Source organism: Tyto alba, unplaced genomic scaffold, assembly GCF_018691265.1.
Source record: "Tyto alba isolate M040663 unplaced genomic scaffold, T.alba_DEE_v4.0 Super-Scaffold_41, whole genome shotgun sequence".
Lineage (NCBI taxonomy): Eukaryota > Metazoa > Chordata > Aves > Strigiformes > Tytonidae > Tyto > Tyto alba.
Window position 1 is genome coordinate 20853813 of NW_024881317.1, and position 12651 is coordinate 20866463.

Genomic DNA, 12651 nt, shown 5'->3' on the forward strand with positions numbered 1-12651 from the left:
AACGTGTCATCTTCCACAATTGCTTACTCTTACAAAATCTGTGACCTATGTACTTCTCCCCCAGCAATATTCTGTGTTAAAGATCACTTGCCTGATTTCGCATTCTTACCCTCTTCCCTGCTACACTAAAATAGCCTAACTGCTGGGGTTTTGAGAAAGCCTACTATTTCAGGAGGCAGTTTTCTAATACGCATTGCTTGTGTGACTTGCTAATCCCAGGACTGCACAGATGCTAGAGGGAAACAGCAAGAAAACAAATTAGCACAAGATACACATCTCGAGCAGTAGCAGCAGAAGATCTCTCCAAGAAAGGTAAGGTTTGTAACATCATTTCTTCTTGATTCCCTGCCCTCCAGAAGCCATTCATACAGAAGAGCGTTGCGACTGCAACCAGTGACTTTTGCTAGTTGTTGCTTTTGCTCAGCTCTTGGAACTGTGACATCAAAACGTAATTGAAGAAGGTTTTCATAACCAGAAGTTGTCTTTGCAGATGTCTGGTGGGGGTGGCATGATCCAGAGAACTGCATGTACAAGTCATTATGTAGTTACTTTTTCAAGTATTCTCAGCTGAGCAAAATGAGTTTGTAAAACATGTCATGTTACAGTATAGTTTCTCCTGACACCGGCAAATTTTCCATATTGAAATCTATCCATCTGTTTTACGTATTTAAAAAGCTTCATATCTGGACTGTTTTTATACTGAGTTCTTAATGCTGTATATTTCTTTCATGCCCACTGGGCCAGTCTTTCCAGCTCAGCTTTCCCCAAGAGTGGCCTGATACTGCATGTCCCACATTTTTTTAAATTGTCTAGCCAGAAAAAGGTTGACTTAGATTTTGTTCCTGTCAAAGGCACAAGAATGTTCTTTTGCATTTGCTTCCTTTTCTTGCCTAGCATTTCCTTCTCCCTTTGCCTGCTTAAACCCCATCATTCCCTTACCTACTGCACAGACTATTCAACATTAAAAGGTTCAGCCCAAGTTACACTCTTGGGAGAAGTGTAAAGGAGGAACAGGCACAGTACTAGGCTACCACTTACATAGATCTTTGAAGTGGCTTCCAGACTGTTCAAAGAGAGAAAAAATTTAACTTTATAGACAGCAGCTTTCTGGAGAGCTTTAAGTATTTCTACAGTTCAATAACGTCTTCCATTATAGAAACTCACTACACTATTTAATTATTAATACTTAAGTCTCCAGACAGCATGCAGAGGTCTGAAACTCTAAATCAGCCCTAAAAAAAGCATTTTAATTTTATTTTTCCACGTAACTGATTTATCATCACACTTTGCATTGCAGCCTGTTTATGTTAGCTAATGAAACTATCAAATGTGACACACTGTGCTCAGGTTTAATTCAAATTTATATTCCATAAGCATGTTTTTCATAATGACATGCACAATTATTGTTTAGATTTCTTGATAGTCCATGTACCTTTCTTTTTTGCTTAGACTAGATCAGCAGTATACATTGACAAGAAATGTCAGAACTGTGAAGCAAAATGCTCCTTTAATTGGGAAAACAACTAATGGTGAATTAGGCAAGTCAAGTTGGTGACACGCTGCATGCTTCCATCCTTCCTTGAATAGAACTATTCCTGAGATGTATATTGCTCCAATACACCAGTGACAACAGGCTGCTTCTGTACTTTCTCCAAACTCATTTTACTCTTGACATGGTAATCTATCTTACTTTCTCCTTTATTCTTGAAAGTGCTTTTCTGATTATATGCCATTACCATCTCTTGTCCAAGGATAACGTCCTTTGTAGGATGATGTGAATTAGAAAACAGAGCTGAAAACAACACTCTAGTATTAACAGTAGTAACTGGGCTACTGCCAGGATCATTAACTCTGTTCTCAGTTTTAGTGACCATTATAGTACTCCTTAATCCCTAATCCCCTAGTGCAGGGATTTAGATGAACAAATAGGACACAGAGAGCTAAAATGGCCAAAATTACTCTGACTTCCGCCACTCTCCAACTTATCACACCGGTTTGACAAGTATTCTATGTTTTGCATTGCCAAGAAGAGCAAAAATTAATAATCATTCATGTACAACATGGGTAACCAATCTTCCAACACCACATCTATCAAAACCCCAACAGAACTAAAATCAAAACCGTGGGCTCTCTACAGTGGAGACCAGCGAGAAAGAGGAATTTCAAGTGGCACTTACGTGTCTGCAGGAAACCCACCGTAAGACAGGGCTGGGCTGGTCACCCAGCTGGATCTTGGAGCAGTCCAACAGCGTTGGCTTTGGCAGCCTCTGCTGACCTGCTTTCTCCCCACAGCCAGGAATGGAGTCAGATGTCCCACTAATTCTCATGTCAGTACAGCTCCATTTCACGTTCCAAAGTTATAAAGGCCGATTAAAGTATTCACTAAGTAAAATCCATAGATTGGCCACCTCCACTGTACAAATTCCCCTTCTCTACCCTTGTCCTAGTACTTTTTTCCCTCCTTGTACTTGGATATTAATCATCCTTTGCAATCTGCTTATTTATTATAATAAGGAGCCTGGAAGAGATTTCTCTGTATAAGCAGCAGATCGATTATATTGATCTTTAACACCAGTACAAAACACATCACTCCTTAATAAACTCTTATCCTGACTAGTAACCAAATAATGAAAAAACCCACAAATGTGTAATTGTATCTTCCAGCCACTGCAAAAGCAACCAGCATGCTTCACAGTCCCGATTCCAACAAATGCAGTACATGTACAACACTATTCTATAAAATTATTCAATACACAGATTTAGATGAATGTGATTATTAGTCCTGTATTATACTCAGTTGCTTACACTTTTATCATTAATTTAATAGATAAAAATCTTACCAGAATGATCGTATATATAAAAGAAAGGAAAGCTAGTATTTGTTAAGTAACGTTCATGATGTACTTCCAGTTTCTCACCAACAGTTTGAGAGTGTGCACGGAACTATAGTAAGATGGGCTGCAGGTACTAAATAAACAAAAACTTCAGATGCAACAGCTTGTCTACCTTGGTGACTTGTCAGGTCTTGCTACCTGTCCTCCATTACACCATGTTAAAGAAATTACCTGTACTAATTACATATTACACAAAATGCATCAGACTGATACTGTAATCACTGTCTGTCACTGAACTGTCAGTTTTAGTCAACAATGATTTCATTACCTTATTTATAGCTTGACTAAAGCACACTGCACTGGTCTAACTTACTGAGGCAATATTCCATGGCAGATTTTGGATTTTTTCCAGTGTCAGCAATCATAAAACCTAGAAACTTAGCCTCCTTTTTTCACCTTTTCTTTTGGTGTAAGGAAAAAAAAGGCTGATAAGAAAATAAGCAATTAATTTTTAAATGATAGAAATACTATCCTGAGTATATTGAGAATATCTTAACCTACTTAGAGCAGTGCAAATTCAATCAAGTCAATTTTCCCCAACAAATTCAGGCAAAGATAGAAAAATTTAAAGATCTGTAAAGTATTTTAATAATCTAGTCTATTGTCTTCCTTATAACAGACTGGAGGTCTTATCTGGATTAACTTCTGTTAGAATAAGGGCACACCTTAAAAAAGAAACATCCAGGCCCTACTTTACACATTTGAACACTTGTTTCTGCATCTAGATTCACCTGATGGCAACTGAATTTTGTTAGATCTTTTGATAGTTGATACCAAAGGTACCCAATTCTGCTCACCACATCAGCATCCACACCACGATCAAGCCAGACTCTGACGAGCTAAGCCGATTCAGCGTCTTGAATTAATCACTATCAGTCACTAAGTGCCTGTGTCACAATACTAGGCATTTTTGGAGCTTTTCTTTAGAGCCTGTACAATTTTTTTTAAACATTCTTTTTGAATTGTGGTCACTAGAGCTTGACTATGGCCATGGCAGTTGCAGGATAAAACTGAGATATACATAAGCTCTCAACTCCTATTGAAATGTCCTCCCGTTTATACACCCAGGAACGTAGTGGGCTCTTTTAGCCTATCATCATGGTGGGACCTCAGGTTTCCTAAAAACCCCAAGTCTTTTATGTTGTAGCTGATTCTCAGAGGGGAATCCTCTATCTTGTAAGATATGCCTGCATTTTTATTTTTTTTTCAATTCCTAGATGCATGATTTTACATGTTAGATGAACTAACAGATACAGCCCATATTTTATACATGAGCTATTCTTGCATCTGCAATTTGGTCCCTGACAGATACTTGCTGGCACACTTGCAGTTTTTGTGGGCAGGGCTGTAAACTGATGATGGGACAACTCCTGTGGGAGAAGGGGAAGGCCAAAACCAAATATATTTGAGGGCAGTACCTCATATAAGATACTACCTGACCGCAGATGAAAATTTACCAAAGCTTGCCATTATTTCTGTTAATAAAATGTAATGTGACACGTCACAACTAAAGATCAGACATTTATCAAAAGACATAATATTATCTGCTTTTCAATAAAGAACATAGAATGGGTATTAGGTTAGTATTTAAAAAGTGAATGTTGTGCATTGTGCTGCAAATGACTATGTTCACATGATATATTTTACAAACTACAAACTACAGTATGTAGCTATAAAAAGGTAACTGTACATACAATTGCAATTGAAGCAGGAGTGAAATGTGATGTAACAATTATATTACATAGTCTCGTATTAGCCTTTCTTTCATTTACACACATCAGTGTTTGTTAATTCTACAAAATACGTGATTCTGCTGATTAGGTGCTGTAAGATGTGAAAACAAGTACGAATTATTCTATATCCCTACCTAGTCATCTCTTGATAGCTCTCTGAATTAGAAAGTGAGGTTGCTCAAATAAACCAGAAAAAACTTTGAATGGCAGCCAGAGAACTCAATGCCATTTAGGGTAGCATTGCTTTTAACAAGCAGGAAGCTTGCCAAACCAGACCAAGTCAAGCCTAAAAGTTAATTTAACTCTTTCATACCTAAAATTCACTTTGGTGACAGCAAATCTGAAAGTGACCCAAGGATGAGGAGAAGATTTTGAAAAAAAATGGTAAGGGGTTCAGTTTTATATCATTTTACAAAGGAGCATTCAGACACAGGAACAGCACTAACAAAAGCAAGGACTGGTGGAAGTGATCACAGAAGTGGTTAGGTTGGAAGGGACCTCCTGAGACGGTCAAGTCCAATCTTCCCTGCTCAAGCAGGGTCAGCTGGAGCAGGCTGTCCAGGACCATGTCCGGGCAGGTTCTGTGTATCTCCACTGATGGAGACTCCACAACTTCTCTGGGCAACCTGTTCCAGTGATTAATGGTATTTTATTACACTTCCCATGAGTTTACTACTCCCAGTTTGTGAGATGCTGTGGGAAGAACAGAGATCTATGGACAGAAGCACATCTAACTCTGTATGATGAGGCAGTTGCCATCAGGTGTAATATCTTGCATAAGAAAACTAATCTAAATTGAGTAAAGATCTAAACAGAAGATTCACAATATCATTACTTGGGCTATGAAATGCAAGTAAACCCTTGACTGTACAAGCACTCTGGCTAAAAAATAGCAGTTGCACCATGAGGAACAAGTGATATTTCATACATTAAATGGAACTTTAGCTTGATCCTTTTATATGTCAGTCTGGCTAGGAACATGGGCTAACCATGCTATGAATAGTTTTGATGTAGCTAGATCTACTGCCTTGATTCTATCTGTAACGTAGTTATGTCCTAACTACAGAAAATATATAGGTAACAGATTTATATGTATATTTCAGTGAATGGAAAATAACTCATTAGATCTTTGAATAATTCCACCAGAAAAAAAAAAAAAATTAGTTTTTCCTCCTTGAAGTTATAATTTCTTGGTAGAGGTTAGTATCACTCTTGAGCAGGACATTTTTCCGCTTTATAAACAGCACCTAATTAATGTTTCAGTAGCAGAGCACACTAATAAGTTTGACACAAATTCACCTTTATGCAAGAAAAGGTAACAATATCACTAAATGTTTAAGGAACGCATGCACCTGCTGAGGGTTTACAATTTAGTCCTTGATCCCTCAAAACCTGTGTGGACATGCCAAACCTCTGTACTTGTGAGGCACCTTGATGCAGTCAGTTTATTCTTGTCCAAATGCTTAATAAGTTGATACGCTTACAGGATTGGAGTGTTACTGAAAAACATGCATCCAGATATTCTTGAACATAAATAAATGAGAAATTTTTGTTATTTTAGAAAATTTGTCTGTAGGTACCCTAAATTTGCAGTACTTCAAATCAAAATGCTTTATAAAATTATGCTGATAATACTGATACTATACATAATGAAGTGCTTATTTGTCTTGCTCACTTATCTTCCAGAGGAGCCCTGCATACATGTGTCTTTTTAGTATGAGTCAGGAATTCAGCGATAGCTGAATAGACTGCAGTACCTTCAGGACATTCCTATCTTAAACTTTTCTGAAGGAGCAAAAGTAAACTCTCAGACTAGGATAAGAAAGGTTTTAGTCAACAAAAGATGACTACAAGTATTTTAGCAGTTACTGATGCTCTAAAATAAAATGTCGTATCTTTTGTTGAAGTTTGGCAAAATACTAAAAGCTACTTTCTGTTTGCTCTGTATTTTAAACCTCTCTGGTAAAAATTCCTCCAGACAGACAAAACTGTGTGTCTTTTAAAAGTATTTGAGATGTTTATCATCAAGGGCAATTAAAAGATAGTTTTAAAATCATAGGAAAGAAAACCTTTGAGTTTGTTGAATTCTTCACTTTCTTGGTTGTGTATCTCAGAATGAGACAGCACAATTTTATTTTCCATAAATTAATATTAAAAAGTTTGTCTTCAAAAATTAACCTTATGAAAGTGTATCAAGCTGTTCAGAAGACAAGGTTCTTCACAGCCTCAAAAGGTATCCAAAATCTGATCTAATTTCAATTTTCTTCTACAAGGATACACTTACCTAAATTGCTGTATGTAGCACTGCAAGGATTTAAATCAGGAGAATTTGAAGCTTCTTCCTTTTCTTCCTCCCCTTGTGGGACACGGGCGGACGATACTGGTATGACAGAGGCACTGCCGCCATTGTCCTGCTTCACAAACACAGCTCTCGGAACACGAGGGGACAGATCCTCCAGTGTCGTATCATCGGGCACTTGACTGAAACAAACAAAACAAAATCACCTGGAGACCAAAGCTGGGTACTAAATCCTACTGGCAAAATACCAAATTAGGCATTAAATATCTTCAGGAAAGGGAACAAACTGGTAAAGCGATAAGCTTCTTTCGCCCTCCTTTTTTTAAGGACAACTTTCTACAGTATTTATTTTCCTTAATAAGAAGAAACAACTTTCGACTGAAATAGTAACATGTAGAAGTTCAGGCCTTGAATATAAAAGGGATAATAAAATGTTTTACAGCTGACTACAATCAACATATGTACGCATATATATGCAGTCATGCATAAAACATGTAGGACTCATAAGACAACAGCAGAGTTTAAGGTGCTTTTTAGCAAATGGAAAAATTTTGCTTTACTCAGTGATACCAAGTTATAGCAAGGAGGCTGTTAAGTCTTAATAAATGCATACAACTTTAACAATACATTTTCATATACTGGTAGGATTTGGGGAACTGACACTTTGGGAAACAGACCAGTAGCTCATCTAAGCCAGTAATCTATTTCCCATATAAAATTCTCTAAGATTAAAATCCACCTGCATTAGGCCAATTGCAGAAGGCCAAAAACATTCCTCTGTGCTTGCTCTTAGCTATGAAGTTTTAATCAAAATGTGAAGCCTTATAGCACAAAACTGTGAAAATCATGGATTCAATCATTTTCCATGGATATATTTATTTCAGTATGATTTAAAAATGATGTGTTTTATATATACATTAAAAAAAATGTTCAGGTTTATTAAAAACCCTCACTCCTATTGAAGATGTAGTAGCAATTATCAATAATATGCCACATAAAACATGCCAGAGCAAAAATATTTCTGTGCCTTTATGCTCTCTCACTCACAGAAACAAATACTCATTATAGGCCAAATCTTAAGAGCATGTGTTTTATTCACTAGTTCTCGTTATTACAGCCTAATCAAATAGAACAGGAGGAATTTTAAGTACTTGTGACTTCCATAAGGGATAGGAGTAATGCCCTTCCTTCAAAAGATGATCATCACATCATATGTCTGGACAGATACTTAATTTTTGTGGTGAAGATTTAAAACTTAATATAACTTCTGTTGAACAGAAACAAAAATTATGCATTTTTAAATAGGCAGAGCAGCTGAGTTTCTCTAATACAAATCCTTACAGTGGAAAGAGAGATTATATCCTCAAAGAGTTAACATAAATTACAGGCATATGTCTCTCTATGCCAAAGCCAAAATTCTGCAAATCATGATACACAATCTTCTAGCAATCCCAGACTAGAAAGATTAAAACATGCCGATACTTTGCATAACACAAGACCCCATATACGGTGCAGCGCGCACATGCTGTTTCTACTCAGACTCATGAATTTTAACTACAGGCTGATACAAACAAAACTCATTAGAACTTGTTAGTAAAAGAGAAAAAATGGCATAAGTTCAAAAAGATGGAGTCTTTAATCAGCATAAAATTTTTTGTTCATTTTTAGTACCATGCATAGGAATGGTGTGAAGAACATTCCATGTGCCATAAATATATCCACATTAAAGAGTTAACCTAATATAATTTCAGAGTAAAGCATACATAAAATTAAAGCAGTAACAAAGCTCTAAAGATCATGAGAAATCAAACTAAAAACTTGTAGTTGTTGTAAATCATATACACACCTGCATTCCTCAGCAAGAACGTTTTCTTTAAGAAATAGGTTCTAATAGATTTGCAGTTCCATCATTGCCACAAACCAGGAGTTATCATATCTCAAAGTAATTTTTTAGTATCGATTGGTGAGGTACAGAACAGACTCATTCTCCAAACTAGACACATGCAAGCACATACACTAAACCTAAGCTCAGAAGCATTTTGCCGAAGTCAACCAACAGCTAGGAAGGAAGAAAGAAAAAAAATACCAACTCACCCACTGTACTCACTCACACAATTCCCCATTAAAGGAAATTCTTTCAGGGCCTTCTTGAGTCTTTTAATCATGTCTTGAAACTCTGGCGAGCCATTGATTCCACAGTGTTCTGATGTGCTACAAGTTGTGCAAGCTGTAAGCAACAGGGCTGAACTCTGCACAGAGTGATACACCTACTGCACCTTAATGTTTACCTTAGGGGGTTGGTCCCAGGGACTTGCCAAAGCGCCCCAGGAAACCAGTTAGTTACAGCCCTGCCTTCTTAACTCTTCCACTGCCTTCGTGGATGAAAAATAGTTCACCGTCTACTACATCACTGTTTTGGTATGACAACTATGGTCTTAGTCATGTTAATTAGTTAAGGAAAAGCAGGTTCAAATTTCAAGGCGAGTTTTAGGAACTTAGACTAACCTACTGTTAAAAGTAAGTGAATATCTCAAAGCTGTATTCTGACCACTTTTAGTGTCTGAAGCTAATACATTTTAAATCACAGCAATACATGTCAGGCCATGAAATCTGCGGAAATGCCTCCCTGTATCTTAACAGTAAAGATGGAGAGATCAAGCGTATGTACGCAGTGCAGTGACTCAACAAGCAAAATGCCAACCTGACAGAACACAGAAGGAACAAAGGGCAAAAACATCCTCACTCGATAAACTACAGGAACCAAATTCCCAATTACTTTTTCTTCATGAAATAGCCTGAACAGTTAAAACTACTAGTTTCTGAGAAAAGTAGAGCAGCTGATAAACAGCTCTCTGTGATTAGAACCATTAAAGCCTGATAACTTTGTATCTACTTGTTGATAGGAAATGATACTTAAAGCTATCTCCTTATTTGGGATATTTATAGTTATTTTGCCAGGATGGATTCTTTGATGCCTTGCATAAGAGCACATATTTAGCTTTTACCATAGTGGGCGCAGCCTCCTCTGTCCAAGCCTTTTTCTTTTCCCTTTTTTATTTCAAAACCAAACTTCATAGGAAATGAGTTACCTTAGAGAATTCTGCTTCTCAGGCACATGTGGCTGAAACTGAACAACTATTCAGTTAAAGGAGAGAGCAGCCCTCTGTACACAGAGAACACATTTGTTTTCCTAAGAAGCTGAGATTACGTGCAGCAAAAAAACTTGCCATAAAATTGACTATCCTTGAGATAACATCCCACTGAATTCACATACTTGTCATTCACATGTGCACAAACTCAAAACTGTTTTAAGTGTTTGTTTCTGCAGGGACAAACGCCCCTAATGCCTTCCCTCAGGCTCTCCTCCTTCACAGTTTCTGGAGGATAGCCAAAAGATGATGTGGTCTAACTTGCCTTGGTCTTTGGGGAACAGTAAGAATTCAGAAAGCAGCCCGCATAGCATGTTAATTTTTTTTAAGGACAGTGGAACCACAGCTATCGTGTGACCTCTATTTTCCTCTATTCAGAGCATGACTTCTCAATTAGAGTGACTAATAATCACCAATGAATATGAGGGAGGTAAAGTGGAAGTGATTCTAAGTCACTTATAAGAAGTGATTCTGAGAGTGCATTCCTGAGCTAGGGTCAGATCTAGACGTCAAGCTGAGGGAGCACAGTTCCGTGTAAGACAGCACTTAAATCCAAGTGGCAGAATTAGTGACAGAAACACAGAGAAAAGCTGATGTGGCCTTAGAACCAGCTGAGACTCTGATCTCCTCCCTGACTGGACATCAGCAAAGCAATAATCAATGGTAGTCATACAGTTTGAGATGAGAGGGTCCAACAAGGAAGATGACTTCCTTTTACACAAAAAAACCCCACTGTGTAACTTGTAGATAAATTTAGTTTCAAAGAGATCCCTTTGAGATCCCCTCAGGCCCTACACTTTTAACCTAATAAAGCTTATGTAAAGCCTAAATTGAATGAATAATCCTTGAGGAATAGTGCAGAGAGGTTAATGGCTTGAGGGCAGTCAAAGGCCACCTTACACAGGAACTTCCACTCAGAACACAGACCACTTTATTTCTGCAAAACACTGTGCAAAGATGATCAGTGCCCAGGTCTCAATCAGAGCATGCTGTGGGTACAGAAAACCCACGCCAGGGGCTCATGCAGTTCAGTTCCTCATCACCACCATTAGCCAGAAATACTTACTTAAGAGAAAAGTGAAAGAAACTTCTCAAATGACAATCTGAAATAACTAAGCCATGAAGTTTATTTCTAATTCATGTTATTTAGAACTTGGCTTAGTCCTGAAGCATGAAAATTTATATTCCTTCTTCTTTTAAAATTTTGTATAATGCGATGCTTGCATGGATAAAGGGAATACATTTTATAATCCAGTAAAGACATCCTGCTGAGGTCTTTAGTGTCAGTGAAACTTAATGGCAATGAGTTCCACAGAGTAACTGTGCATTATAAAAAAAAAATTTTCTTTATGCATTTTAAGTTCTCAGTCTTTCCCTTTTACAGGGTGTATTAGAGGAGTTAAGAACAATAATACATGATTTACCATTTCTTAATCCAAGTTTATAAAATAATAAATGGTAAAATCCCTTCTACCTGGTTCTTTAACAGCCCTTGGTGTTTACAAATCTTCACATAAAATGGTACCAAACTTCTTGCTTAATGAACATGCATAATTTCCAACTGTGTTAGCATAGAGATGTTCTAGAGAAGAATCTCACAAAATTTTTCATTGATGAAACTGGATAAGAGAGATGGTTAATGCTCTTAAAAGCACTGTTGAACACTGCCGAGTAAGGTAAATAAACCTTGCTGATATCTGGAAAAAAAACAAATCAAGACAGATCTGGGGAGAAGGGGGAGTTGATAGTTCCACCCGAACTTTTCAGGTGAGAATTTCTCCCATTTCAGTAGACTTGCTCAAGCAAGAATTTTCTTTTCAGCTTGAATTCTCCTCACCAATTTATTCAAGCTTCACTTAAAAGGTTTTGGATTCAGGTGAGAATCTCACCTTAAGTCTTATACAAGAAGGTCTTTTAAACTGGGAAGCATTTTGTTTTAAACAGAGCCCTCCTGTGATTTAAAAAATTTTGTTCTCAAATAGTTTCTGAAGCAGCTGTGGAATTGGATCAATGGCAATGAGAAAGCGGAATGTGGCAGTGGTGGTTTTTCCTGCCTGTCTCTGGATGTGATCCTGATCTTCATATATGACTACATTTTTGAAGTACAATGATTACAGTTGCTTTTACTGAGTAACGTTACAACATTCCTATTCCTCTAGATATATAGAACACTCAAAACTAATTTCATGGCTCCTGTCCCACTGAATCAAGAAAGCAAGCTCCATTCCCTATGCTGTTCACATTCTCAAGGTCCAGGCCACAGATGATGTGCACTGTGGCACACCCCTAGCCCCAGCCACCTATATTTTTTTGCCTTAAATAGCAGTTAGTGGTGTAACAGATATTACTAAAAAACTCACTGAAGAGATAACCCATTTGGGGCTTCTTAAATCTTGGTGCACTAAATCACCTCACTGTAATTGTCTTTCTCCATTGCCTGTATGTGGAAATTAAATGCCTAACTCACATTTTTGAAATCACATTTGGCTTACTGTAATCTAAGGCAAACAGTATGAACAGTCATCAGCAACCTCAAGGCAATCAGCACAACAAAAAGCATTTGAGGATCACTTACA

At 37.4% G+C, this 12651-nt stretch overlaps 1 protein-coding gene across 1 annotated transcript in view; it reads right to left on the reverse strand.

Annotated features, from left to right (window-relative positions):
* The window catches only part of PEAK1 (pseudopodium enriched atypical kinase 1), a 51555-nt gene that overhangs the window by 21194 nt on the left and 17710 nt on the right, over positions 1-12651 (reverse strand). Inside the window, 2 exon segments of the mRNA XM_032990259.2 lie at positions 6912-7108; positions 9021-9137. Of these exon segments, the coding sequence (XP_032846150.1) occupies positions 6912-7108; positions 9021-9137 (314 nt within the window).